Here is a 26281-nt window from a genome sequence, read left to right on the forward strand (position 1 = left end):
CTCCTGTTCCCCTACTCCCTGCCCTGCCCTGTCCATGTTGGATACTGTGGTGGATCAGAGATGTGGTGAGGCATAAAATCAAAGGGAAGCGTGAGATGGGTTGAGGGTTAACTAACATCTGGCAGGCCGACCACGTGTGACCAACATTAGAAGTTTACCAGCCGTCTCCCTCATCTCAGGAAAAGCCATCTGTCATTCAAAGCAAAGCATCTTCTCCTTTCTGAGATTTTACCTGTATCTTTGATGTCTGTACCTCAAATTCAACTTCTCTCTTTTCTCCTTAAAAGTTAAAGGTATTGATGGGAGTAGGGGTTAGGGTGGAAATGTTTGGGTCTGTGGAAGAAAAATTCATCTTAGTATTGGTTCTAAGAAAAGAATCTGATTATGGTTATCAGATTACTACAATCAGGCCGAAAGGACAAAACCTTTAATGTTTTCTTATTGACAAAGGAATTTTCAGCACTTTACCAAGGAGGGTACATATAGAGACTTGAAGACAGCTTCCTTGACAGCCAATTGGTATGTATACCTTCAAAATTAATGACTATATTTCCCAAGAAATAGGATTAACCTTATGAAGTCTGGATGTCTCAAAGTAACTTGCTACAAACTAGTTAAGACACTTTTATGATGACAAGGTACAGATCAGCCATAGGTAAGAAAGAGCCTTCAACAGCATGAGTTAGGATTTATAGTCTTAGCATCTTCCAGTCCTAGGTATTTTGACTAGCCTCCACCTGTATCATCGAGCTGTAACTCTCTAACACAAATCTCTGAGTAACAAGTATGCATCATATTTTTAAAAATCCTTTATAATGATGATTTTGGGGAAAGGACCAAATATCCTTGAAGTTCTCACAGAATTTTTAATACATTTTTTGGGAGGAATGATTATACGAGTAACACATATTGATAAATGCTCCAAAAATACTGAAAAAAATAGTGAGGAGGCTGAAAGTCCACCATAGTCAGAGTCAGGGTCAGGGATGAATGTTGCATTACTTGATAATAAAAAAACAGCAATTGTGCATTTTGACAAGGCTGTCTGAATACCCTTCTTTGTAGCGGGGTGCTCCCACTTGTAATTCTGTTTCCCCACCCACATCCTTCCCATGTGGTGGTTGAGAGGTACGTCTAAGCCTACTTATTTCATTGTCTCACACTTCCCCTTTAGTTCTTTGTACTGCACCAAGCTCTGCTTTTCTTAAATTGGCTCCCACTCTCGTGGCCTCTGATGGTCCATAAACAAGAACTGTTCATCCTCTTCCCCTTCCTCCAAGACCTTTGCTAAACCTATCACCCTCAGTTTCCTTCTACTTCCTTCTTGCCAGTTCACAGTCAGTGGCTTCCTTTAAGACCAACATCACAAAGGAGCCTTCAGGTTTGAGCTGTGGTTTCATCGATTACTGAACCTGTGTTTCTAGACAAGGTTCTTAACTTTAATTCCCCGTGATCTTTTTTCCCTTTGATATCATGGGTCAGGCTATTGCTCATTTCTGCCTTTATTGATATTTCAGTTTTTTTCCATTGACATTATATACTGTGAACCCCATGAAAGGTCAGCATTACTATGCTCCTGAGTAGGACTGAAATTCATGTCTTTAGAAAGAAATGAATTTGATGCTAGTAGGGATGAGTTGTAGAGAGAAGTAAATGGGAGGAAAAAAGGAAGTTATTGTGAATTAGAACAAAATTTATTAAGAGTTCTTATAAAGTTCTGGCAAGAAAGTGTTGAGGATAATTAAAAGTTTAAAAATTATGTAAGATAATATATCACTTAGAATTAGGATTCAGCAACTTTTCACAGAAAACTCAGACAGGAATTGTTTAAACATAAAAGTCCAGAGATAAGTAGTTCAGGGCTAATGTGGCAATCCCATAGTCACAAGGGGCCCAGGCTCCGTCTTACCTTCTTTTCTACCATCCTTAGTGCTGGTTTACATGCCCAAAGTCTCCCCATGGTCACAAGATGCTCCTGGTGCTCCAGCCATCATGTCCACATTCCAAGCTGAAAGAAAATGGAATGGCAAAAGTGCACATCTCTCAACTGATTCAGCCCTCTTTGAAAGAGATTCCCTGGTTTCCACCTACTTGACTTCTGCTTACATTTCCTTGAATACCCCTAGAAGCCAAGGAGGTTAGGAAAAGTAGTCTTTAAGCTGGGCACATTGCCTCTCCAAATAACATCAGCATTTCCTACTAAGGAAGAGGGAAGAGTGCATATTGTATAGGCAACTCACAGGCCCTTCCACAATAGCAAACTAGGGCAGAGATAACCAGATGATGATTTGGCTCTAGTTTAGGCTAAACAAGCTCATATCTTTCTCTGCTTAAGCTACTTCAGTACTTCTTAACTTCCTATAAGTTCACAGCAAAAGTTTCATATTATTTTATTAATGCTTCTTATTATATTCCTTAGTTCTAATTTCTTGCTGCAGTTCTGCTATACACAGTCTGCGATAGTTGATGACCATATTCACTGGGCTTTGAATCCTGGCCATGCCACTTACCAGCTGGTGACTTAGGCAAGTTACCCAAGCTTACGTGCAAAATAGAAAATGTCATTTGTTATTATAAATAATGCTTTTTAGGCTGAGACAATTTTTAATTGATTTTTTATTGAAGTGTAGTTGATTTACAATATTGTGTTAGTTTCTGCTGTACAGCAAAGTGATTCAGTTATACATATATATATATATTCTTTTTCATATTCTTTTCCATTATAGTTTATTATAGGATATTGGATATAGTTCCCTGTGTTATACAGTACAACCTTGCTGTTTATTCATTCTATATACAATAGTTTGCATCTGCTAACCCCAAACTCCCAATCCATCTCTATCGCATCCCCACTGCCCCTTGGCAACCACAAATCTGTTCTGTATGTCTGTGAGTCTGTTTCTGTTTCATAAAAAAGTCTATTGTGTCATATTTTAGATTTCACATATAAGTGATATCATATGGTATTTGTATTTCTCTTTCTGACTCACTTCACTTAGTATGATAATCTCTAGGTCCATCCATGTTGCTGCAAATGGCATTATTTCATTCTTGTTATGGCTGAGTAGTATTCCATAGTGCTTATATACCACATCACCTTTATCCATTTGTCTGTTGATGGACATTTAGGTTGCTTCCATGTCTTGGCTATTGTAAATAGTGCTGCTATGAACATGTATCTTTTTGAATTATAGTTTTGTCGGGATATATACCAAGGAGTGGGATTGCTGGATCATATGGCAAGTCTATTTTTACTTTTTTGAGGAACCTCTGTACTGTCCTCCATAGTGGCTGTACCAATTTACATTCCCACCAACAGTATAGGAGGGTTCCCTTTTCTCCACACGCTCTCCAGCATTTGTTATTTGTAGACTTTTTTTTTTAACTTTTATTGGAGTATAGTTTATAATACAATGTTGTATTAGTTTCAGGTGTACAGCAAAGTGAATCAGTTATATAATACATATACATATATCCACTCTTTTTTTTTTTTTTTAGACTTCTTTTCCATATAGGCCGTTACGGAGTATTGATTTGTAGACTTTTTAGCGATGGCCATTCTGACCAGTGTGAGGTAGTACCTCACTCTAGTTTTGATTTGCATTTCTCTACTGATTAGCGATGTTGAACGTATTTTCATGTGCTGCTTTATGGCCATCTGTATGTCTTCTTTGGAGAAATGTCTACTTAGGTCTTCTGCCTGTTTTTTGATTGGGTTGATTGTGTTTTTGTTTTCGAGTTCTGTGAGCTGTTTGTATATTTTGGAAATTAAGCCATTGTCAGTCGCATTCTTTTTTTTTTAATTAATTAATTTATTTTTTCTCACACACACACACACACACACTGTATTTTATTTTTACAAGAGATAAATAAACTGGCACCAAGCATTGTAGATGGATGACCACAGCAAAATCAACAATGATTGCAATTACCAAACACGAAACACACTCATACTATGTCATAATATTGACATTCAGTCCAGTAATCCTCCACTGTAACAGCTCCTTTACTTTGCGGTGAAAATTGATTTGTATATTTTTTGCCACTGAGTCCTTGTGGGATTTTCCTTTTTTTATTATTCAAACAGAAAGTCACAAAAATTATAATCATCCTCATCAGTTCACTCAGTCCCATGTAATTAATTTTTATTTTCATCTTGATCTTTTGTTAGCACTTTTATAAATTCATCAGTTTTCCATTAGAGTTCTGAAAATGCTTATTCATTCAGTTCAGCAGTATAGTCAGTTACCAGAATCCTGTACTTGTCAGAGTCTTTTCCATGAATTCCTTGAAGATGAAACCCTTTTATAGGAACACTTATGCAAAAGCATCAGAGTACACCCAGAACTGTCTGCAAATGACAAAAAACTTAAAAAATGACCACGGTTAAAGATTTGATGAAAGTTCATAATAATGCAATTGACAAGGAAATTTACTTATTTCTAAGATATACATTTTAAAGTAATAACTAGAATTATGACTTATAACATTATACCAAAACACATAAGACTTTTAGAAATTTCATGTAATGTCTGAAACATTTATATTAACATATTTCCATACAAATAACCCAAAGAAAGTTTAGTATTAGTTGTTTTTTTGTTTGTTTGTTTGTTTATACCACAGGTTCTTATTAGTCATCAATTTTATACACATCAGTGTATACATGTCAATCCCAATCGCCCAATTCAGCACACCACCATCCCCACCCCACCACAGTTTTACCCCCTTGGTGTCCATACGTTTGTTCTCTACATCTGTGTCTCAACTTCTGCCCTGCAAACCAGTTCATCTGTACCATTTTTCTAGGTTCCACATACGTACATTAATATACAATATTTGTTTTTCTTTTTCTGACTTATTTCATTCTGTATGACAGTCTCTAAATCCATCCACGTCTCAACAAGTGACTCAATTTCTTTCCTTTTCATGGCTGAGTAATATTCCGTTGTATATATGTACCATATCTTCTTTATCCATCTGTCTGTCGATGGGCATTTAGGTTGCTTCCATGACCTGGCTATTGTAAATAGTGCTGCAATGAACATTGGGGTGCATGTGTCTTTTTTTGTTGTTGTTGTGGCACGCGGGCCCCTCACCGCTATGGCCTCTCCCGCTACAGAGCACAGGCTCTGGACGCACAGGCTCAGCGGCCACGGCCCACGGGCCCAGCCGCTCCGTGGCTTGTGGGATCCTCCTGGACCAGGGCACGAACCTGTGTCCCCTGCATCGGCAGGCGGACTCTCAACCACTGCACCACCAGGGAAGCCCCACATGTGTCTTTTTGATTTATGGTTTTCTCTGGGCATATGCCCAGTAGTGGGATTGCTGGATCATATGGTAATTCTATTTTTAGTTTTTCAGAACCTCCATACTTTTCTCCATAGTGGCTGTATCAATTTACATTCCCACCAACAGTGCAAGAGGGTACCCTTTTCTCCACACCCTCTCCAGCATTTGTTGTTTGTAGATTTTCTGATGATGCCCATTCTAACTGGTGTGAGGTGATATCTCATTGTAGTTTTGATTTGCATTTCTCTAATAATTAGTGATGTTGAGCAGCTTTTCATGGGCTTCTTGGCCATCTGTATGTCTTCTTTGGAGAAATGTCTATTTAGGTCTTCTGCCCATTTTTGGATAGGGTTGTTTGTTTCTTTAATATTGAGCTGCATGAGCTATTTATATATTTTGGAGATTAATCCTTGGTCCGTTGATTTGTTTGCAAATATTTTCTCCCATTCTGAGGGTTGTCTTTTCGTCTTGTTTATCATTTCCTTTGCTGTGCAAAAGCTTTGAAGTTTCATTAGGTCCCATTTATTTATTTTTGTTTTTATTTCCATTACTCTAGGAGGTGTATCAAAAAAGATCTTGCTGTGATTTATGTCAAAGAGTGTTCTTCCTATGTTTTCCTCTAAGAGTTTTATAGTGTCCCGTCTTACATTTAGGTCTCTAATCCATTTTGAGTTTATTTTTGTGTATGGTGTTAGGCAGTGTCATAATTTCATTCTTTTACATGTAGCTGTCCAGTTTTCCGAGCACCACTTATTGAAGAGACTGTCTTTTCTCCATTGTATATCCTTGCCTCCTTTGTCATAGATTAGTTGACCATAGGTGTGTGGGTTTATCTCTGGGCTTTCTATCTTGTTCCATTGATCTATGTTTCTGTTTTTCTGCCAGTACTTGATTGTCTTGATTACTGTAGCTTTGTCTTGATTACTGTAGCTTTGTAGTATAGTCTGAAGTCAGGTAGTCTGATTCCTCCAGCTCCTTTTTTTTCCCTCAAGACTGCTTTGGCTATTTGGGGTCTTTTGTGTCTCCATACGAATTTTGACATGATTTGTTCTAGTTCCGTAAAAAATGCCATTGGTAATTTGATAGGGATTGCATTGAATCTGTAGATTGCTTTGGGTGATATAGTCATTTTCACAATATTGATTCTTCCAGTCCAAGAACATGGCATATCTCTCCATCTGTTGGTATCATCTTTAATTTCTTTCATCAGTGTCTTATAGTTTTCTGCATACAGGTCTTTTGTCTCCCTAGGTAGGTTTATTTCTAGGTATTTTATTCTTTTTGTTGCAGTGGTAAATGGGAGTGTTCCCATAATTTCTCTTTCAGCATTTTCATCATTAGTGTGTAGGAATGCAAGAGATTTCTGTGCATTAATTTTGTATCCTGCAACTTTACCAAATTCATTGATTAGCTCTAGTAGTTTTCTGGTGGCATTTTTAGGATTCTCTAAAAATGATATGTATAGTTTCATGTCATCTGCAAACAGTAATAGTTTTACTTCTTCTTTTCCAATTTGTATTCCTTTTATGTCTTTTTCTTCTCTGATTGCCATGGCTAGGACTTCCAAAATTATGTTGAATAATAGTGGTGAGAGTGGACATCCTTGTCTTGTTCCTGATCTCAGAGGGAATGCTTTCAGTTTTTCACCATTGAAAATGATGTTTGCTGTGGGTTTGTCATATATGGCCTTTATGATGTTGAGGTAGGTTCCCTGTATGCCCACTTTCTGGAGAGTTTTTATTGTAAATCAATGTTGAATTTGTCAAAAGCTTTTTCTGCATCTATTGAGATGATCATATGGTTTTTCTTCTTCAATTTGTTAATATGGTGTATCACATTGATTGATTTGCATATATTGAAGAATCCTTGCATCCCTGGGATAAATCCCACTTGATCATGGTGTTTGATCTTTTTAATGTGTTGTTGGATTCTGTTTGCTAGTATTTTGTTGAGGATTTTTGCATCTATATTCATGAGTGATATTGGTCTGTAATTTTCTTTTTTTGTAGTATCCTTGTCTGGTTTCTGTATCAGGGTGATGGTGGCCTCGTAGAATGAGTTTGGGAGTGTTCCTCCCTCTGCTATTTTTTGGAAGCTTTGCTATTGTTTTCTTTGTTTCTCTTTCATTTATATCTGCTCTGATCTTTATGATGTCTTTCCTTCTGCTAACTTTGGGTTTTGTTTCTTCTTCTCTCTCTGGTTTCTTTAGGTGTAAGTTTAGATTGTTTACTTGAGACTTTTCTTGTTTCTTGAGGTAGGCTTGTATAGCTGTAAACTTCCCTCTTAGAACTGCTTTTGTTGAATCCCATAGGTTTTGGATTGTTGTGTTTTCATTGTCATTTGTCTCTAGGTATTTTTTTATTTCCTCTGATTTCTTCAGTGACCTCTTGGTTATTTAGTAACGTATTGTTTAGCCTCCATGTGTTTGTGTTTTTTACGTTTTTTTCCCTATAATTGATTTCTAATCTCATAATGTTGTGGTCAGAAAATATGCTTGATATGATTTCAATTTTCTTAAATTTACTGAGACTTGATTTGTGACCCAAGATGTGATCTATCCTGGAGAATGTTCTGTGCACACTTGAGAAGAAAGTATAATCTGCTGTTTTTGGATGGAATGTCCTATAAATATCAATTAAATCTCTCAGGTCTACTATGTCATTTAAAGCTTCTGTTTCCTTATTTATTTTCATTTTGGATAATCTGTCCATTGGTGTAAGTGAGGTGTTAAAGTCCCCCACTATTATTGTGTTACTGTTGATTTCCTCTTTTATAGCTGTTAGCAGTTGCCTTATGTATTGAGTTGCTCCTATGTTGGGTGCATATATATTTATAATTGTTATATCTTCTTGGATTGATCCCTTGATCATTATGTAGTGTCCTTCCTTGTCTCTTGTGACATTCTTTATTTTAAACTCTATTTTGTCTGATATGAGTATAGCTACTCCAGCTTTCTTTTGACTTCCATTTGCATGGAATATCTTCTTCCATCCCCTCACTCTCAGTCTGTATGTGTCCCTAGGTCTGAAGTGGGTCTCTTGTAGACAGCATATATATGGGTCTTGTTTTTGTATCCATTCAGCAAGCCTGTGTCTTTTGGTTGGAGCATTTAATCCATTCATGTTTAAGGTAATTATCGTTATGTATGTTCCTATGACCATTTTCTTAATTGTTTTGGGTTTGTTTTTGTAGACCCTTTTCTTCTCTTGTGTTTCTCACTTAGAGCGTTTGTTGTAGAGCTGGTTTGGTGGTGCTAAATTCTCTTAGCTTTTGCTTGTCTGGCAAGCTTTTGATTTCTCCATCAAATCTGAATGAGATCCTTGCCGGGTAGAGTAATCTTGGTTGTAGGTTCTTCCCTTTCATCACTTTAAGTATATCATGCCTCTCCCTTCTGGCTTGTAGAATTTCTGCTGAGAAATCAGCTGTTAACCTTATGGGAGTTCCCTTGTATGTTATTTGTCATTTTTCCCTTGCTGCTTTCAATAATTTTTCTTTGTCTTTAATTTTTGCCAATTTGATTACTATGTGTCTTGGCGTGTTTCTCCTTGGGTTTTTCCTGTATGGGACTGGCTGTGCTTCCTGGAGTTGGGTGGCTATTTCCTTTCCCATGTTAGGGAATTTTTTGAATATAATCTCTTCAAATATTTTCTCAGGTCCTTTCTCTCTCTATTCTCCTTCTGGGACCCCTATAATGCAAGTGTTGTTGCGTTTAATGTTGTCTCATAGGTCTCTTAGGCTGTCTTCATTTCTTTTCATTCTTTTTTCTTTAGTCTGTTCTGCAGCAGTGAATTGCACCATTCTTTCTTCCAGGTCATTTATCCGTTCTTCTGCTATTGATTCCTTCTAGTGTAGTTTTCATTTCAGTTATTGTATTGTTCATCTCTGTTTGTTTGTTCTTTAGTTCTTCTAGGTCTTTGTTAAACATTTCTTGCATCTTCTCAATCTTTGCTTCTGTGCTTTTTCTGAGGTCCTGGATCATCTTCACTATCATTATTCTGAATTCTTTTTCTGGAGGGTTGGCTGTCTCCACTTCATTTAATTGTTTTTCTGGGGTTTTATCTTGTTCCTTCATCTGGTACATAGCCCTCTGCCTTTTCATCTTGTCTATCTTTCTGTGAATGTGGTTTTTGTTCCACAGGCTGCAGGACTGTAGTTCTTCTTGCTTCTGCTGTCTGCCCTATGGTGGATGAGGCTACCTAAGAGGCTTGATGGGAGGGACTGGTGGTGGGTAGAGCTGACTGTTCCTCTGGTGGGAAGAGGCAGTAAAACTTTAATCCAGTTGACTGTTGATGGGTGGGGCTGGGTTCCCTCCCTGTTGGTTGTTTGGCCTGAGGCAACCCAACACTGGAGCCTACCTGGGCTCTTTGGTGGGGCTAATGGCAGACTCTGGGAGGCCACATGCCAAGGAGTACTTCCCAGAACTTCTGCTGCCAGTTTCCTTGTCCCCGCAGTGAAAGACAGCCACCACTCACCTCTGCAGGAGACCCTCCAACACTAGCAGGTAGGTCTGGTTCAGTCCCCCCTGAGGTCACTGCTCCTTCCCCTGGGTCCCGATGTGCACACTACTTTGTGTGTGCCCTCCAAGAGTGGAGTATCTGTTTCCTCCAGTCCTGTCAAAGTCCTGCAATCAATTCCCACTAGGCTTCAAAGTCTGATTCTCTAGGAATTGAATTCCTGCCCTCCAAGAGTGGAGTATCTGTTTCCTCCAGTCCTGTCAAAGTCCTGCAATCAATTCCCACTAGGCTTCAAAGTCTGATTCTCTAGGAATTCCTCCTCCTGTTGCCAGACCCCCAGGTTGGGAAGCCTGACATGGGGCTCAGAACCTCCACTCCAGTGGGTGGACTTCTGTGGTATAAGTGTTCGCCAGTCTGAGTCACACACCCACCAGTTATGGGATTTGATTTTACTGTGATTGCGCCCCTCCTACCATCTCATTGTGGCTTGTCCTTTGTCTTTGGATGTGGGGTATCTTTTTTGGTGAGTTCCAGTGTCTTCCTGTTGATGATTGTCCAGCAGCTAGTTGTGATTCTGGTGTTCTCACAAGAGGGAGTGAGAGCACGCCCTTCTACTCCGCCATCTTGTTTTCGACATCTGTCTGTCGCATTCTTGGCAACCGTTTTCTCCCAGTCTGTAGGCTGACTTTTCACTTTGTTTATGGTTTCCTTTACTGTGCAAAAGCTTATAAGTTGGATTATGTCCCATTTGTTATTTTTGCTTTTATTTCTACTGCCTTAGGAGATTGACCTAAGAAAACATTGATACGATTTATGTCAGAGAATGTTTTGCCTATGTGTCCTCTTCTTGGAGTTTTATGGTGTCATGTCTTATATTTGAGTCTTTAATAGGCTGACACAATTTTTAAAAATTCAAGTGAAAGATCACATTGCTTTACATGGGGAGAAGACACATTCAAAACATGTTTCATTCACTTTGGTAACCAATAAGAACTGTGTCCACGTACAGAGCAAAGGAAACATGTCCAAGAAACGTTTTTCTTTTCTTACTTGATTAGAAATAAAAGTCACTTGGTCTTTCCTCTTCCATCCTAGTCACAACTAAGTTTTAAGAAAATCCAGGTCATATTGATACCTCCAGGTCAATACTGCTTTTTGCAAGATCAGAAATGTTCCCACATTACATTCTTCTTTAGGTTTCAAAAAGCCTGCTGTATTTATTCTTCTGGAATAGTGTGAAATAACCCTTTCCCTGAATGAAAAGCTTCTTTCTATAGTTCTTTCTTCTGAAACAAGGCTTTCCTTTTCTGAGCCCTGAACTGGAATAATTTCCTGGGGATCCCTCTTATCTAGGGGGATTGTAGTGAGGTCACTGCCTGAGCTGATTTCGGTTCATTTTCTTGAGATGAATTGTATGAATGCCTTCACAAGTCATCTTTTATTTTTTTTTTATTTTTATTTTTTTTTTGCATTACGCGGGCCTCTCTCTGTTGTGGCCTCTCCCGTTGCGGAGCACAGGCTCCGGACACGCAGGCTCAGCGGCCATGGCTCACGGGCCCAGCCGCTCCGCGGCGGCATGTGGGATTTTCCCGGACCGGGGCACGAACCTGTGTCCCCTGCATCGGCAGGCAGACTCTCAACCACTGCGCCACCAGGGAAGCCCCACAAGTCATCTTTTAAAGGGATAGACTTGCATAAAAATAAAACCACCAGATTTCTTCATACAGTATAATGAGGTCTTGACATTCCACAGATTTGGTGCCTAAATGCATAGACACTCAATGAATGTTTGTTGGAAGGAAGGCTGGTGGAAAGGAAGAAAGGAAGGGAGGGAAAGTTAGAAAAAAAAATTTTTTTTCACTGGAGATAGGTTTGATTTTTAATTGGGAAAAGGAATGTGAAATTTATTGTTGTTATACTTGTGAACCCAGAATATAATTTATGATGACTTAAGAAGTAATTGCCTTTTATCTACATTTTAATGCAAAAACAGTCATTGGACAAGATGTAGAAAAACAATTTACCTATATTTTATACATGCTTTGTTCAAAAAACCAGAATCTATAAGAAATGTTGAAGAATTTCTTTGTGGTTATTGTACTCATAAAATGTGTGCATTTGAGTTTTGCTTCTGGACAGACACGTTCTGCTTGACAGTCTCTTTTGAGATCGCTTGCTGAGCACATATATTTTTCCTTTTACTGATTTTAATGTCTCTGTAGTTTGCTTGGTAGTAAGAGACTAGCTTCTAACCTATCCAAAGGAGGCTGAGATGAACAATCAGAAATAAGATTGACCAAAAACAACAGTTGGGGGACAGTGGCTGTCCCACACTTTTTTTTAATATTTATTTATTTATTTATTTATTTATTTTTGGCTGCGTTGGGTCTTCGTTGCTGTGTGCGGGCTTTCTCTAGTTGTGGTGAGTGTGGGCTACTCTTTGCTGCGGTGTGTGGGCTTCTCATTGCGGTGGCTTCTCTTGTTGCAGAGTACGGGTTTTAGGTGCACGGGCTTCAGTAGTTGTGGCACACAGGCTCAGTAGTTGTGGCTCATGGGCTCTAGAGCACAGGCTCAGTAGCTGTGGCGCACGGGCTTAGTTGCTCCACGGCATGTGGTATCTTCCTGGACCAGGGCTCGAACCCGTGTCCCCTGCATTGGCAGGTGGATTCTTAACCACTGTGCCACCAGGGAAGCCCTGTCCCACACTTTGGATCCTAAGATTTCTTAGGGTATGTCTCACTCTAGCAGCAAAAAGAAAAACTAGGAACACCAGGAGGGCCAAGGGAGAGGGAACATGGGTGGCTGCCAGCCTGGGCAAATGCAGTCCTTTTGGTTGAGCCAAATTCATGAGGGTAGAAGACCAGATCCTAGCTTGAGGCCCAAACTCTGATGAGTCAGAACAAGTGTTCAGGACCTCAAGGGCCTGGTAGGCAATGGTGGGCAAAAATTTGGACATCCTGAATTTGCCTACATTGTGGAGGTGGGATGCAGTGGGTAATTTTTTTTCTTTTTCTGCTTTTTGGTATTAACTATATTTTCTTTAATAATCACATATATTATTTACAGAAAGGAAAAAACCCTAGGTTTTATGTATTCACTGACTAAATTCAAATTCTAAATTTCAAATTTCAAATTCTAAATTTCAAAATCAGTATGGATTTGCTCCTTTTCTAGGAAATGGTGTTTTCATTTAATAGATTGCCGTTAGTGTACTTTAGAAGCAGCATCCAGTTTGATGCAGATATTTCAAGGTTTAAATAATTTAATGAATAAGGTTTAGTTGATGCAAGGTACCCCTTCTTTCTCAGGGGACTGTTCCTCACCTCAATACCTTATGAATATCAATGGAGCATTATGGGATAGCCTAGAAACAGGCACAGTTATGTCAGTATGATTTATGGCTAACTTGGCACTCGACATCAATGTAAAGGAGGGGCAGGCAGTTCATTAAATGGTGCCAGGGAAATTGATTATTCATATAGAAAATAAAGTAGATCTGAACTTCATTTCATACACAGAAGTCAATTTCAGGTGGATTAAGAGACATAAACATGAAAGGCAAAACTTTTAAACTTATGGGAGAAAATATAGAATAGTTTTACGACTTTAGAGGAGAGAAGGGTATTACATGAGACACAAAAAGTGCTAGCCAGAAAGCAAGAGATTGGTCATTGGACTACCTTAAAATCAAGGACATTACTTCATCAAAAGACATCACTAAAAGAGTTGGGAGAGGCAGAAGCCATGAACTGGGAGAAAGTATTTGACATACATATAACTGACAAATAATAAGGAAACAGGAAACCATCCTTCAGACAGTGAGACCTCACTTCATCAAAAGATACTGTAAAATGAGTGAAAAATCAAGACATAAATACTAGGGGGAGATATTTGCCATGCATATAGGTGACAAATTATTAAAGGGGGTACAAAGCACTTTGTAGAAAAATGAGAAAAGCCTTTAATAGAAATTACACAGAAATAGAAATGTGAATGGTCAATAAAAATATGAAAATGCTTAGCTTCATTAGTAATCAGGAAAATGCAAATTAAAACCAACAGAGGATACTATTTCCCACTCCCCAGAATGGGAAAAACTTTAAAGTCAAAAAGTCAAGTAAGAATGTGGAACAACAGGGACTCTTAGACACTGTTGGTGGCAGTGTGAATCAGGGCAGCCACTTTGGAGAACCCTGCAGTCTTGTCAGGAAGTGTTGAAGCTGTGTGTGGTCTATAGCCTAGTCATTCAGCTCCCGGCCCACACCTTAGGGCAGTGGTTCTCAACCCTTCCTTATGTTAGAATCTAAAAATGAGCATGTCAGAAATAGGCCTTATCCCAGACGTGTGGTTACCAGGTTGTATGCGTAGGTGCTCAGGGGCACCACCACAAACCCACAGAGGACCGTGGGGTATTTTGCATATTCGAGGGAACACTGTCATACTTGGCATCTGCTGGACACCGTGTGAACTACTAACTCAAGATAGTTCAGTTCACAGTTTCCTTGTTAGACTTGCTCCATTCTTTTCTATTACGCAATATTTTGCAAAGCTAGATTTTTCAGTGGTTGCTCTAATAAAAAGCAGATAGGAAACCATAGGAAAATCAATGTGGAACAGGAAATGAAAATGGCAGGGTTTGAGAAGTTGTACAGAGCCTAACAGGTGCACCTATCCCATTTGTAAGTAATTGTGGTTATTTAAGAATGAAATTAAAATATTTTTTCTTTCAATTTTTGCACATTAGTTTTTCAGACAGCTAGTACATCATTTGGACATAAAGACTTAGTAAGTTGTTTGGAACTAACTATTTAGAAAATGGAATTGTTTGGTATTTCAGGAGTGCCATTAAAAAAGTTTTGAGACATCAAGTGGATCTTGAACCAAGAATGTTTGAGAATCTCTGTCCCAAATTAGTTAACTCAGAATATTTGGAGTTGGAGTCTGTGTGTCTTTGTTTTTAAAAACTTCCCAGGTGATTCTAATGGCCCCTAGAGCTGAGAAGCACTGCTAGGGAAACTCATACACATGTGACTGAGGACAGTGCTATTCAAAGTGTATCTGGAGACCAGCGCTGGCTTGCACATTATTTCCTACAGGTCTTCATCAGGATGTAGTTTATATTAATCACATGTTCAGTGAATAATGGTACAGTTTTTGTAATCTTTTTTTACCCCTATGTTACGTTTGTTCTGGTTAAATTCATTGAAATATAATTTTCTGTTAAATCTAATAATAAAAAATTGGATAATTGGATTCTGGTAAGGATATGGAGCAACATGAACTCTCATTCATTGCTGGTGGGAATGCAAAATGCTACAGCTATTTTGGAAGACAGTTTGGTGGTGTCTTACAAAACTAAATATACTCTTACCATATGATCCATTCATCATGATCCTTGGCATTTACCCAAAGGAGTTGAAAACTTATATCCACACAAAAACCTGCATATGGATGTTTATAGCAGCTTTGTTCATAACTGCCAAAACTTGGAAGCAACCAAGGATGTCCTTCAATAAGGTGAATGGACAACTAAACTGTGGTACATCCAGACAATGGAATATTATTCAGTGCTAAAAGGAAGTGAAAGATCAAGCCAAGAAAAGACATGGAGGAACCTTAAATGCATATTACTAAATGAAAGAAGCCAATCTGAGAAGGCTCCATACTGTATGATTCCAACTATATGATATTTTGGAAGAGGCAAAGTTCTAGAGACCGTGAAAAAGTCAGTAGTTGGCAGGGGATTGGAGGGTGGGAATGAATAGGTAGAGCACAGAGAGTTTTTAGGGTAATGAAACTACTCCATATGATACTATAATGGTAGATACATGTCATTATGGCTATGTCCAAATCCACAGAATGTACCACACCAAGAGTGAACCCTAATGTAAACTGGAGTTTGAGTGATTATGATGTGTCAATGTAGGTTCATCAATTGTAGCAAAAGTACCTCTCTGGTGGGGGAGGCTGTGCATGTGTGTGGGCAGGGAGTATATGGGAAACCTCTGTACTTTCCTCTCAATTTTGCTGTGTACCTAAAACTGCTCTAAAACAAGTCTTTAAAAATCATTGGGGCTTATATTTTGTGCTTTTCTTCTAATATTTTTCTACTTATTTACACAGTTTTATTAAAGTATAATTGACATACAACAAACTGCACATATTTAAAGTGTACAATTTGATGAATTTTGACATAAGTATAATTTGTGAAATTATTATCATGACAAAATAATGAACTTATCCATCAGTGCCTAAAATATTTTTGTGCCCCATCATAATCCTTCCTTTTTCGCCTCCACACTGCTTCCTCAAGCTCCCCACAGACACACACACACACACACACACACACACACACACACACACACACACCCTCTCCTGGGTAAACACTCATCTGCCTTCTGTCACTGTAGATAAGTTTACATTGTCTAGAATTTCACATAAATGGAATCTTACAGTATGTACTCTCGTCTGACTTATTTTGCTCAGCATAATTATTTTACGATTCAACCATATTGCATGTGTCAGTAGTAGATTCTTTTTTATTTCTGAGTAGTATTCCATTGTATGAATATACCACATTTTTTTTTAATCCATTCACCTGTTGATGGACATTTCAGTTGTTTTCAGTTTTGACTATTACAAATAAAGCTGTGAACATTTGTGTACAAATCTATATGGAATGAAATGGCTGGGTCATGTTGTAGACGTATGCTTACAGTAACCCATTTTTATTGTATTTTGCAAAAGTGTTAGTCCACCAAGGATTGGACATAAAACTGTTTCTTCACAAAATGTATTTTGAGAAGTACTAGCCAGGGAGATGTGCAAAAAACTGGATGCAGTGGATCCAATCATCCATTGTTAGCAGAATGGATTATTAAAATGGGGTATATATTTATTCAGAAGACTATAACAATGAAAATAGATGAACGATAGCTACACTAATCAAAATGGATAAATTGTAGAAATTTAAAGTTGAGTTTAAAAAGCAAATTGCAAAAGAATGCCTATGGAATGATTCCATTATACAAATTTTAAAAACAAACCATATTAAATAATATGTTATTTACAAATTCATACATATATGGTAAACTATAAAGAAAAGCAGGAAGATGGTAAGTACAAAATTTAGGATAGCGCTTACTTGGGGAGGTTGGGGTGCAGCAAGGGAGATAGGATGGGTAGACAGAAGCTTTTGAGGCTAATGGGTCATGGTCTATTTCTTAAACTACAGAAATTCATTTTGATGTTATTTTTTGTGCTTATATTTTGTTATAAATTTTCTCTTGTGTATATTCAATATATAACAACAAAATTTAGAAAAATCGCTGAACAGTTGAAAAAGGAATTTGTTAAGCAAGACAGAAGGTACCAATTATGAACCATCAAGGATAGAAAAAAATCCAGGCTTTAAGTAAATATATATTTGAATGATAGGCTATTAGGTATTACATTTGGGAAAATCAGGGGCATTAAACCAAACTATCATAGAATATATATATATATATTTTGTGGTACGCTGGCCTCTCACTGCTATTGCCTCTCCCATTGCGCAGCACAGGCCCCGCGGCCATGGCTCATGGGCCTAGCCGCTCCGCGGCATGTGGGATCTTCACAGACTGGGGCACGAACCTGTGTCCTTTGCATCGGCAGGCGGACTCTCAACCACTGCGCCACCAGGGAAGCCCTATCACAGAATATTTAGTTAAGAAGTATAGAAAATATGGTATATTATTTATTAGAATGATGCCTTGTAGCCCTATAATATGATGATTAAATCAGTTAAGGATATGTGGTAGATGTTTAAAAAACCCTATGGTCAGTCACATCAAGTTAAAAATGCATGTTTTTAATTTTTATGATAAATGAAAAATGGTTTACAGAATGAAAAATCAGAATCAAAAATTGGTAATGAAATAACCTATGTTTCCCAGATGGATGGAATGTATAACTGGGTAGGAGTTAGGTTAAAAAAGCCAGAAAAAAAATGGGGGATGTTAAGAAAGAGTTGAGGGCTTCCCTGGTGGCGCAGTGGTTGAGAGTCCGCCTGCCGATGCAGGGGGACACGGGTTCGTGCCCCGGTCTGGGAGGATCCCACATGCCACGGAGCTGCTGGGCCCGTGAGCCATGGCCGCTGGGCCTGCGCGTCCGGAGCCTGTGCTCCGCAATGGGAGAGGCCACAGCAGTGAGAGGCCCTCGTAAAGAAAGAGTTGAAAATCTCACCAAGAGAAGATAAAATGGAATTCTTTGATAAAATCAACCTTAGGGCCTATGCCTTGAGAAATTTCTGTGTTTTGTCTTTTTACATTTTTAATGGCTTAATAAGAAAAATGATACATCAGAGTTCCCTTTCTGGTAAGAGGTTCAGTATTTCAGAAATGTGTGGGGAGCTGCTCTCCATGGAGAGGTGAACAGCCTGCTGAGTCATGCACAGGCCTGGGAGAACCTTCACACAGGGATGCAGCAGCCTGTCAGTGTTGGGTGGGGAGAGAGGGTGGGGATCGATATTAATAAGCATTTACTGTGGATTTTATTTATACCTCTTATCTGATATCCTTACCTTTTAGACCTAGTCTGTTTTTACTTTTTTAAGGTAGACATTATTATGTGTTTTCCACATTTGGTAACTGAGACATAGAAATTCAAAACCTTGCCAAAGATTGCAGAGGAGGCAGATTTAAACCCCAATACATTTGATTCCAAAGCTCATCTTTTTCCTACAATTAATAGCCAATACTTACAGTGAATTTACTGTATTTGTACCAAGAACTGCTCCAAGTGATACACAGATTTTCTCTAATCCTCACAACAACACTATCAGATAGAAATTATTAACCTCATTTTACAGATGAGAACACTGAGGCACAGAATGTTAAGTAACTTCTTCATTGTCATACAATGAGTGAGTGGCAGAGTTGGTCCACCTCAGGAGCCCATGTCTTTAACCTCTTTTGCCTCTTATGAGTACCTGTGCCTTTCAAGGATCAGGCTTCATTCTGTCAGGGAAACCTTATGGCTCCTAATAAGGTTTGAGCCATGTGAGTCATGGAAACGGATTTTTCCCAGCTGGTTACTTTTGGATTGTCTCACTTACAATGATCCCTTCTTTTCTAATTGGACCGTACCCTCTAAGACACTTTGCTGCTGGAATATATTGGTTTGGGAAATGTTTCTTAGCCAGTTCAAACAAGTTTAGCTAGTTTATTCCTATTTTTTGTGTGTGTGCTTTATGAGGTCCTTTGGGCTCATTGTTTTCCTCAGAATAAGAATGAATCCTTAGTAGAGCTTTTAGTCCTCTTAAACTCTCAAACTTCATTCTTTAACTTGGGCTTTCCTTAAGACTTAATTTAAAACAAATGGTAATTAAACATCATTTAAACCATTGATGGGATTATAATTTATATCCTTTCTACTCCAAAAGTATTTGAAGCAGATTAAAATAAAAGAAACCAATACAGTGGGGGTAAAAACACCTCAAGAGTGTAGAGAAAACAGGAGATAGTTATACCAGAAACTTAAGTTATTTTAGTTCATTGTTACAGAGCATTTAACGCTGAATTTCCTGGCAGCTGAGGCAACAGAAATACAATTGGTCAAATGATTTTTATTATATGTTCAAAGAAGATAAAGTAGTTCCTTGGGGAGGATGGGTTTTAGTGATAGGCCATTTGACAATCCTTTCCTTCCTCCAAGTTAAATTATGTCTAAATATTCCCTGGAGCACTCAGCTCTTAGTGCTGTAGTGGAGACTTTAAGGAACTGCCTCAGATAAGTCTTTAAAGACACACCGTGGCTATGCTGTAATTCTTGCTTAGCAACACTTCAGTTTAGCTTTGCTCCTCTGGGGAAAGGCCAGGTTCTGGCTCACCCCCTCCTTTGTTCGGGTCTCTACTCAAAGGTCACCCCCTTCTCTGATCGTCCTCTCTAAATGAGGCTACTACCTCTGTCCACACCTGCCTGACTATCCCTGCGCTGTCCAACATGGAGGCCACTAGATATGTGACAATTAACACTGATTAGATTACATAAAATTAAAAATTTAATTCTTTGGTCATATTGCCACATTTCAAGAGCTCATTAGCCACACGTGGACAGTGGTTACCATACTGGACAATATAGATATATCATTGCAGAAAGTTCTATTGGGCAGTGCTGTTTTATACTCTTACTCTGGATTTCATTTTCTTTTTAGAACTTTTCCAACATTATGCTACATACTTATTGATTTATGTTCCACTAGAATGCTCCCAAAGGCAGAGATTTTTTTCTAGAATATTGCTAAATCCTCAGTGTCTAAAGCAGCGCCTGTTACAGTTCTCTGTAAGTACTTACTGAGTGAATGAACAAACGAATGAATAAATTTTAGTATTTCAAATAAGAATATTTTGTCTAATGTCCTCGAGTGACCTAGTATACTGTTCTGTCACAATTTTTAAGATGCAAGAATGAAGATTCTGTAACCAAGGATCATATTTTAAAGATAATTTGATATTATTAAATATACTAGCCGAACTTTTGTCTTTCATATTGTGAAGGATAATAAGCATGAAAATTCCACTTAACAGTTAATATATTGTCCTGAACATGAAGGTAAAAAAATACCAATTTTCTTGGGATTAAGAAGCCCTGCGGGGCTTCCCTGGTGGCGCAGTGGTTGAGAGTCCGCCTGCCAATGCAGGGGACACGGGTTCATGCCCCGGTCCGGGAGGATCCCACATGCCGCAGAGCGGCTGGACCCGTGAGCCATGGCCGCTGAGCCTGCGCGTCCGGAGCCTGTGCTCCGCAACGGGAGAGGCCACAGCAGTGAGAGGCCCGCATACCGCAAAAAAAAAAAAAAAAAAAAAAAAGTCCTGTGAGTAGAATGAGAAAGCAAGGTACTTATTATATAGCTAAATGGACTTACACTGGCATGTAACTGAAAGCAACTGTGATACATTGTGATGGAATATATTAAAGGTGATAATTGTGCAATTATAGCTACACACATGATAGAAATCATAATACATTCTAAAATTGTATAGAAATGTCAGTTTACCTCAATTAATTTCAAATAAAACTTATTCATGAAATGATTGCAGTGCCTAAAAGGAATTTGCTATCTGAACAAAATATAACTAGAAGCATGACTGCCCTAGGTTTGCCTATAAATAGACAACAAAGCTAGTTTTGTGATTTCTGCCAAGTGTGCAGCTTCAATAGCCTTGGAAAAGATTGTTTCTCGTCTCTTGAGTCCAGCTTTGTTAGGAGATACTTGGAATGGTGGTGGAGGACGGAGGTACCCGGCAGAGCCAGACAGGTCTGGTAAATCAGCTTCAACAATTAGCCAAATGATAGTTGTCAGTTGGCTGTCATGCCCAATTCCAGTTACCGACAATTAGGAATTGGGTGAAGCAGGAGTGTTTTGTCCTTCTCCCTCCCTTTCTAAAATGCAGATATTTTCTGTAGTGTTAGTTCTCAGCGGATTTGCAAATGCAGATCGTGGGGCATCTGTAGCCTGTGCTGGATTGGTATTATTTTTCTATTTCAAGTAAAAAAAAAAAAAAAAAAAAAGCACCATGGTAAATGTCCTTGGATAACCTTGCATACTTTCAAATCAGGTCCAGTTAAGGGCCATGTTCCTCATCAAAATAATGACTAGAGGCTTCCCTGGTGGCACAGTGGTTGAGAGTCCGCCTGCCGACGCAGGGGACACGGGTTCTTGACCCGGTCCGGGAAGATCCCACATGCCGCGGAGCGGCTGGGCCCGTGAGCCATGGCCGCTGAGCCTGCGCGTCCGGAGCCTGTGCTCTGCAACGGAAGAGGCCACAACAGTGAGAGGCTCGTGTACCGCCAAAAAAAACTATATATATATATATATATATAATGACTAACTTTGGAAACCCCCATGTTCAGTTAAGTTTCCTGAGCTGCAATAAATATGAATTAAGGATTCATCAAGATGTTTATATTTTCAGTTTCAATTCTTGACTCTACTTTGAAGATCTATTCTGTGTATATGTCTCAAATTTTTTATTTCCTTTGGTGCAGGATCCAGTACAATTCTTAAAACTTTACATCAAGGGTGGAAAGATAAATTCACTTGCTATTAAGACATTAGGGGTTGTTTTAGCCACCAAGGGAGCATTGCCTGTCTGCTGAGAATAATGTGAGAACCATAGGTTGCCTAAGTCTGTTGATCTTACTAAGGCAGAGTTAAGAAAATGGCCCTGTGAAAGTTTTCTGTTACATAGATGTGGGAAAGTAGTTGTGAAAAAGAAGCAAGTTGACGTGCTTGACACACAGTTCATGCTAATTTGAAATTTTACCAATACTTAAGTATGATAGTCAGGGTTCCTTTGCCAGTGTGAGGGTCTACTGAAGATGTAACCAGGTCACCATGGGGAGATGTCTCCCCTCCAAAGATTTTTTAATGGGTAATGAATTCAGAATTGACCTCACAGAATCTGATCATCACTGATAGAAAAGCAAGGTAAACGTCACTTCCAAAGACAATTTTTCATCTGTTCATAAGTCTATATGCTTATTATCACATGTAGAAGCTTGGCTACTCAAATAAGAATTTCTTTCTGTCCTGAGACTGAGCAAGCCAAACACCAAGAGTATTCTGCTCTGTATAGATGAACATCAATAATACTGAAATATTTCTTTCTCAGTTGATGTTTAGGAATCATCTGTTGATTTTGATCCATGTAGAAATTCTAAGAAAGATAGTTTATTGAGACATAGGCTTGCAGGTTATTAATTTTTTAATTTTCTGTTTCTGTAGTATAATTTGGAGATGAATACCAGATTGTCTTTAAAATCACTAAATCATGCTGTCTCCTCCTAACTTTATGATGTCCCTTTTAATGATTAACACAAACCTTTTCTGCCTTCAAGTTTGTAACAAGTGTGAAACTGAGTTTCAGAGGTTAATTCCAGCCTTGTTTCTTTATGACCTGTACATAGTTCAGAAGCATCATTTTATGACACTTAAAATTTAAAAATCTATATCACATCATAAAGCCATAGCACCTCTAATTGAATAGTGACCCTTTGGTGTTCAAGTACACATGTTCTTTATAACTGTATGTGCCAGTACTTTATCAAATCTATCAAATCCTTGAGGGCAAAGACTACATTTATTTACCTAACTTTTTATTTTGAAATAACTCTAGACATAGAAAAAGTTGCAAAAATACTACACTAAATTTCATGTACCCTTTACATAGCTTCCCCAGATGTTAACATCTTACATAACCATAGTACAGTTATGGAAACCAGCAACTGACATTGCTACAATATTATTATCCAATATAAAGAATGTATTTCGGGACTTCCCTGGCGGTCCAGTGGTTAAGACTTCGCCTTCCAATGCAGGGAGCGATATTGTAACAAATTCAATAAAGACTTTTAAAATGGTCCACATCAAAAAAAAAAAAAAGAAGAAGAAGAAGGGGGCTTCCCTGGTGGCGCAGTTGTTGAGAAATCTGCCTGTCAATGCAGGGGACACGGGTTCGAGCCCTGGTCCAGGAAGATCCCACATGCCGCGGAGCAACTAGGCCTGTGAGCCACAACTACTGAGCCTGCGCGTCCGGAGCCTGTGCTCCGCAACAAGAGAGGCCGCGATAGTGAGAGGCCCGCACACCGCGATGAAGAGTGGCCCCCGCTTGCCACAACTAGAGAAAGCCCTCGCGCAGGAACGAAGACCCAACACAGCCATAAATAAATAAAAAAACAAATTTAAATCATGTGGGCTTCTAAGAAGACCTCTGCTTAAAAAAAAAAAGAAAAAAAAGAATGTATTTCAGTTTTGCCAATTGTCCTAAAGTCTTTTTTTCAGGTCAGGGTCCAATCCAGGATCCCATTCTGCATTTAATTGTCATATTTTTTTAGTCTTATCTAGTCTGGAGGAGTCTTCCTCTATTTCTCCTGAGCTTAATACTTTCGAAGAGTCCTGGCCAATAATTTTGTAGAATGTTCCCGTTTGGGTTTGCTTTATGTTTTCTTATAGCAAGAATTGGCCTACTCATTTTTGGCAGAAATACCACAGAAGTGACTCTGTTCTCCCCTCAGTGTGTTATATCAGAGGGTACGCAATGTTAGTATGTCTTGTTGCTGCTGAGCTAACTTTTGGTCACTTAGTTAAGGTCTGCCAGGGTACTCCACTGCAGTTACTATTTTTCCCATTGGAATTAATAAATATCTTGGGAGACTATGCAAATATCCTGTTTCTCATCATAGTTTTTGCCTATTATTTTATATTCCACTGATAATCTTTACCTGCAACTATTATTACTTGCTGTTTGCCAAGTAATATGCTGATGTCAAGTAATGCTGATGTATTTGATTTCTATTAGAATTAAATGACTTGAATCCTACTGTAAAGAAGAGCTATTCCTTCTCTTATTTATTCAGTTATTATATCAATGTGGGCTCATGAATATTTATTTTATTCTATGGATTATAATTCATTACTATAACTATATTGTTTCCCAAAATTATCCCAGATTTGGCCCTTGGGAACCCCTTCATGTAGGCTCTTGTGTCCTTTGACATATCCACATCATTTTTTTTTTTTTTTTTTTGCAGTACGCTGGCCTCTCACTGTTGTGGCCTCTCCCGCTGCGGAGCATAGGCTCCGGACGCGCAGGCTCAGCGGCCATGGCGCACGGGCCCAGACACTCCGCGGCATGTGGGATCTTCCCGGACCGGGGCATGAACCCGTGTCCCCTGCATCGGCAGGCAGACTCTCAACCACTGTGCCACCAGGGAAGCCCCACATCATTTTTTTAAAAGCATTTTGTTACTTACTCTTTGGCACCACATGATGCACCAAGTTCGTTTTGCTCCAGTGAGAGACTCCATCATTTCTTCAAAGAGCCGTAGTTCTTTTAACTGGAGATTGATATTTAGAAACAAAATTTGGCTGCAGGGTTTGCTGACAGAGCTGGGAAATCTGTACACACACACACACACACAAGCACCTTTCTCTCTCCATCTATCGACCTGTCTATCTCCCTATTAAGGACTATCCTGATAATTCTAATTACAACCCAGTACCACTAGTTTCCTTCTAGACTTCTCCCTTTCCTTATTTGTAATGCCTTTCTCCAACAGGGAGAACCCTGTCTTTCATTATCCATAATATATTTACTTATTTCCTCAGCCCTAGTATACATGTAAAGAAGTTTCAGAATTGTGATTCCATAATCCCTGTGAGAAACAAATTTGCTAACTATACTATAGTGTTTGGGTACAGTTCTTTTTGTTTTTAGCTTTACTGTGTATAGCAAAAATACTGATTTCCCCAATCAGTTTAGATCTTTTCTTCTCAACCTTTCAGTGTGGTCCCGTTCTTCATTTGCAGTACAGCTGGGTTCATTTGTTACTATGTGTGTTCCATTTGGGTACCTGGACACATAGAGGCTGATTTTCATTATTATTTATTTGGGAGGTATGTGAAACCTTACTGTAGTTCTAAGAGTCAGAGTGATATGAAAAGGCATTCTCAGAAAAGTGTGACTCCTATGAAATGTGATCCCTTGTATAGCGTTTCATTCCCTCATTCTTTCTACCCCATTCCCACTCACCCCCACATCTTACCAATTTCATTACTTTCTGGCTTATTTTTCCATATTTCTTTTTCCACAGATCTGTTTTCTTATACATTGATTGCATTTGAATGTCTTTTTGTGGTACCAGGCAGTTTGAAAGCTGTTTGGTGATTTTTCTCTCTTAAGGGCATTGTTCATAATTGGTATATTCTTACCACTAATGTATTAGAAAGCTAATGAAACTATTTTCTTTCTTGAAAATTTCTTTTGGGATTTTTTCTGGAATGAAAATGAGAATATGAATTTTGAAGGTCTCATTAGCACTGAACTGTCTGTTCCTTAAAAAAATTTGTCTAAAAAATGGTAACATAAAACAAGCAGCAATGTTTTTCAAGTTTTAACCTGTTTTATATATATATATATATATTAGCAAAATACTTAACATTTTTCTTTCTCCTTAATTGAATTTGAATTATTTCAAGTGTCAATGCTATCCTGTTAGATGAACTATATATTTTTTGCTTCTGGAGGTCTTGCAGAATACCTTTTCTTTTACACAAAGTAAAACAAATTGTGTTCCCAAGTCTGTTGAATAGTGCAGTGGTGCATTTCACTGTGTGCTCTTTTTCTTTCCAAATCCTCTGCAGGCATTTGGGCAGTCCTTCTCCATCCACCGTAAGGTTGCTGAGGATGGAGAGACTCGGGAGGAAACGCTTCTGCAGGAGTCAGCATCGAAGGAAGCTTACTATCTGGGGAAGATCTTGGAGATGCAGAATGAACTGAAACAGAGCCGGGCTGTGGTGGCCAACGTGCAGGCAGAAAATGAAAGGCTCACAGCCCTCGTGCAGGATCTGAAGGAGGTAAACAAACAACAAACATATTCCCTGTGAGAGAGCTGTGGGAGGGAGAAGTAAGATAAAATTCTTCCTAGGAGAGAGGAATAAAACTTTTTCTGTAATCAGAGGAGCTGTATTAAACAAGAAGCACTTGATGCCGATG

General features: G+C 38.7%; 1 protein-coding gene across 3 annotated transcripts in view; it reads left to right on the forward strand.

The window, feature by feature from the left end:
• The window catches only part of BICD1 (BICD cargo adaptor 1), a 209476-nt gene that overhangs the window by 61887 nt on the left and 121308 nt on the right, over nucleotides 1–26281 (forward strand). For all 3 annotated transcript variants that reach the window (XM_007452181.1, XM_007452182.1, XM_007452183.1), the window contains exon 2: nucleotides 25930–26142. In XM_007452181.1, coding sequence (XP_007452243.1) covers nucleotides 25930–26142 — 213 coding nt within the window. The remainder of the gene's footprint in view (nucleotides 1–25929; nucleotides 26143–26281) is intronic.

The sequence above is a fragment of the Lipotes vexillifer genome, unplaced genomic scaffold, assembly GCF_000442215.2.
Source record: "Lipotes vexillifer unplaced genomic scaffold, Lipotes_vexillifer_v1.1 scaffold1, whole genome shotgun sequence".
Taxonomy (NCBI): Eukaryota; Metazoa; Chordata; class Mammalia; order Artiodactyla; family Lipotidae; genus Lipotes; species Lipotes vexillifer.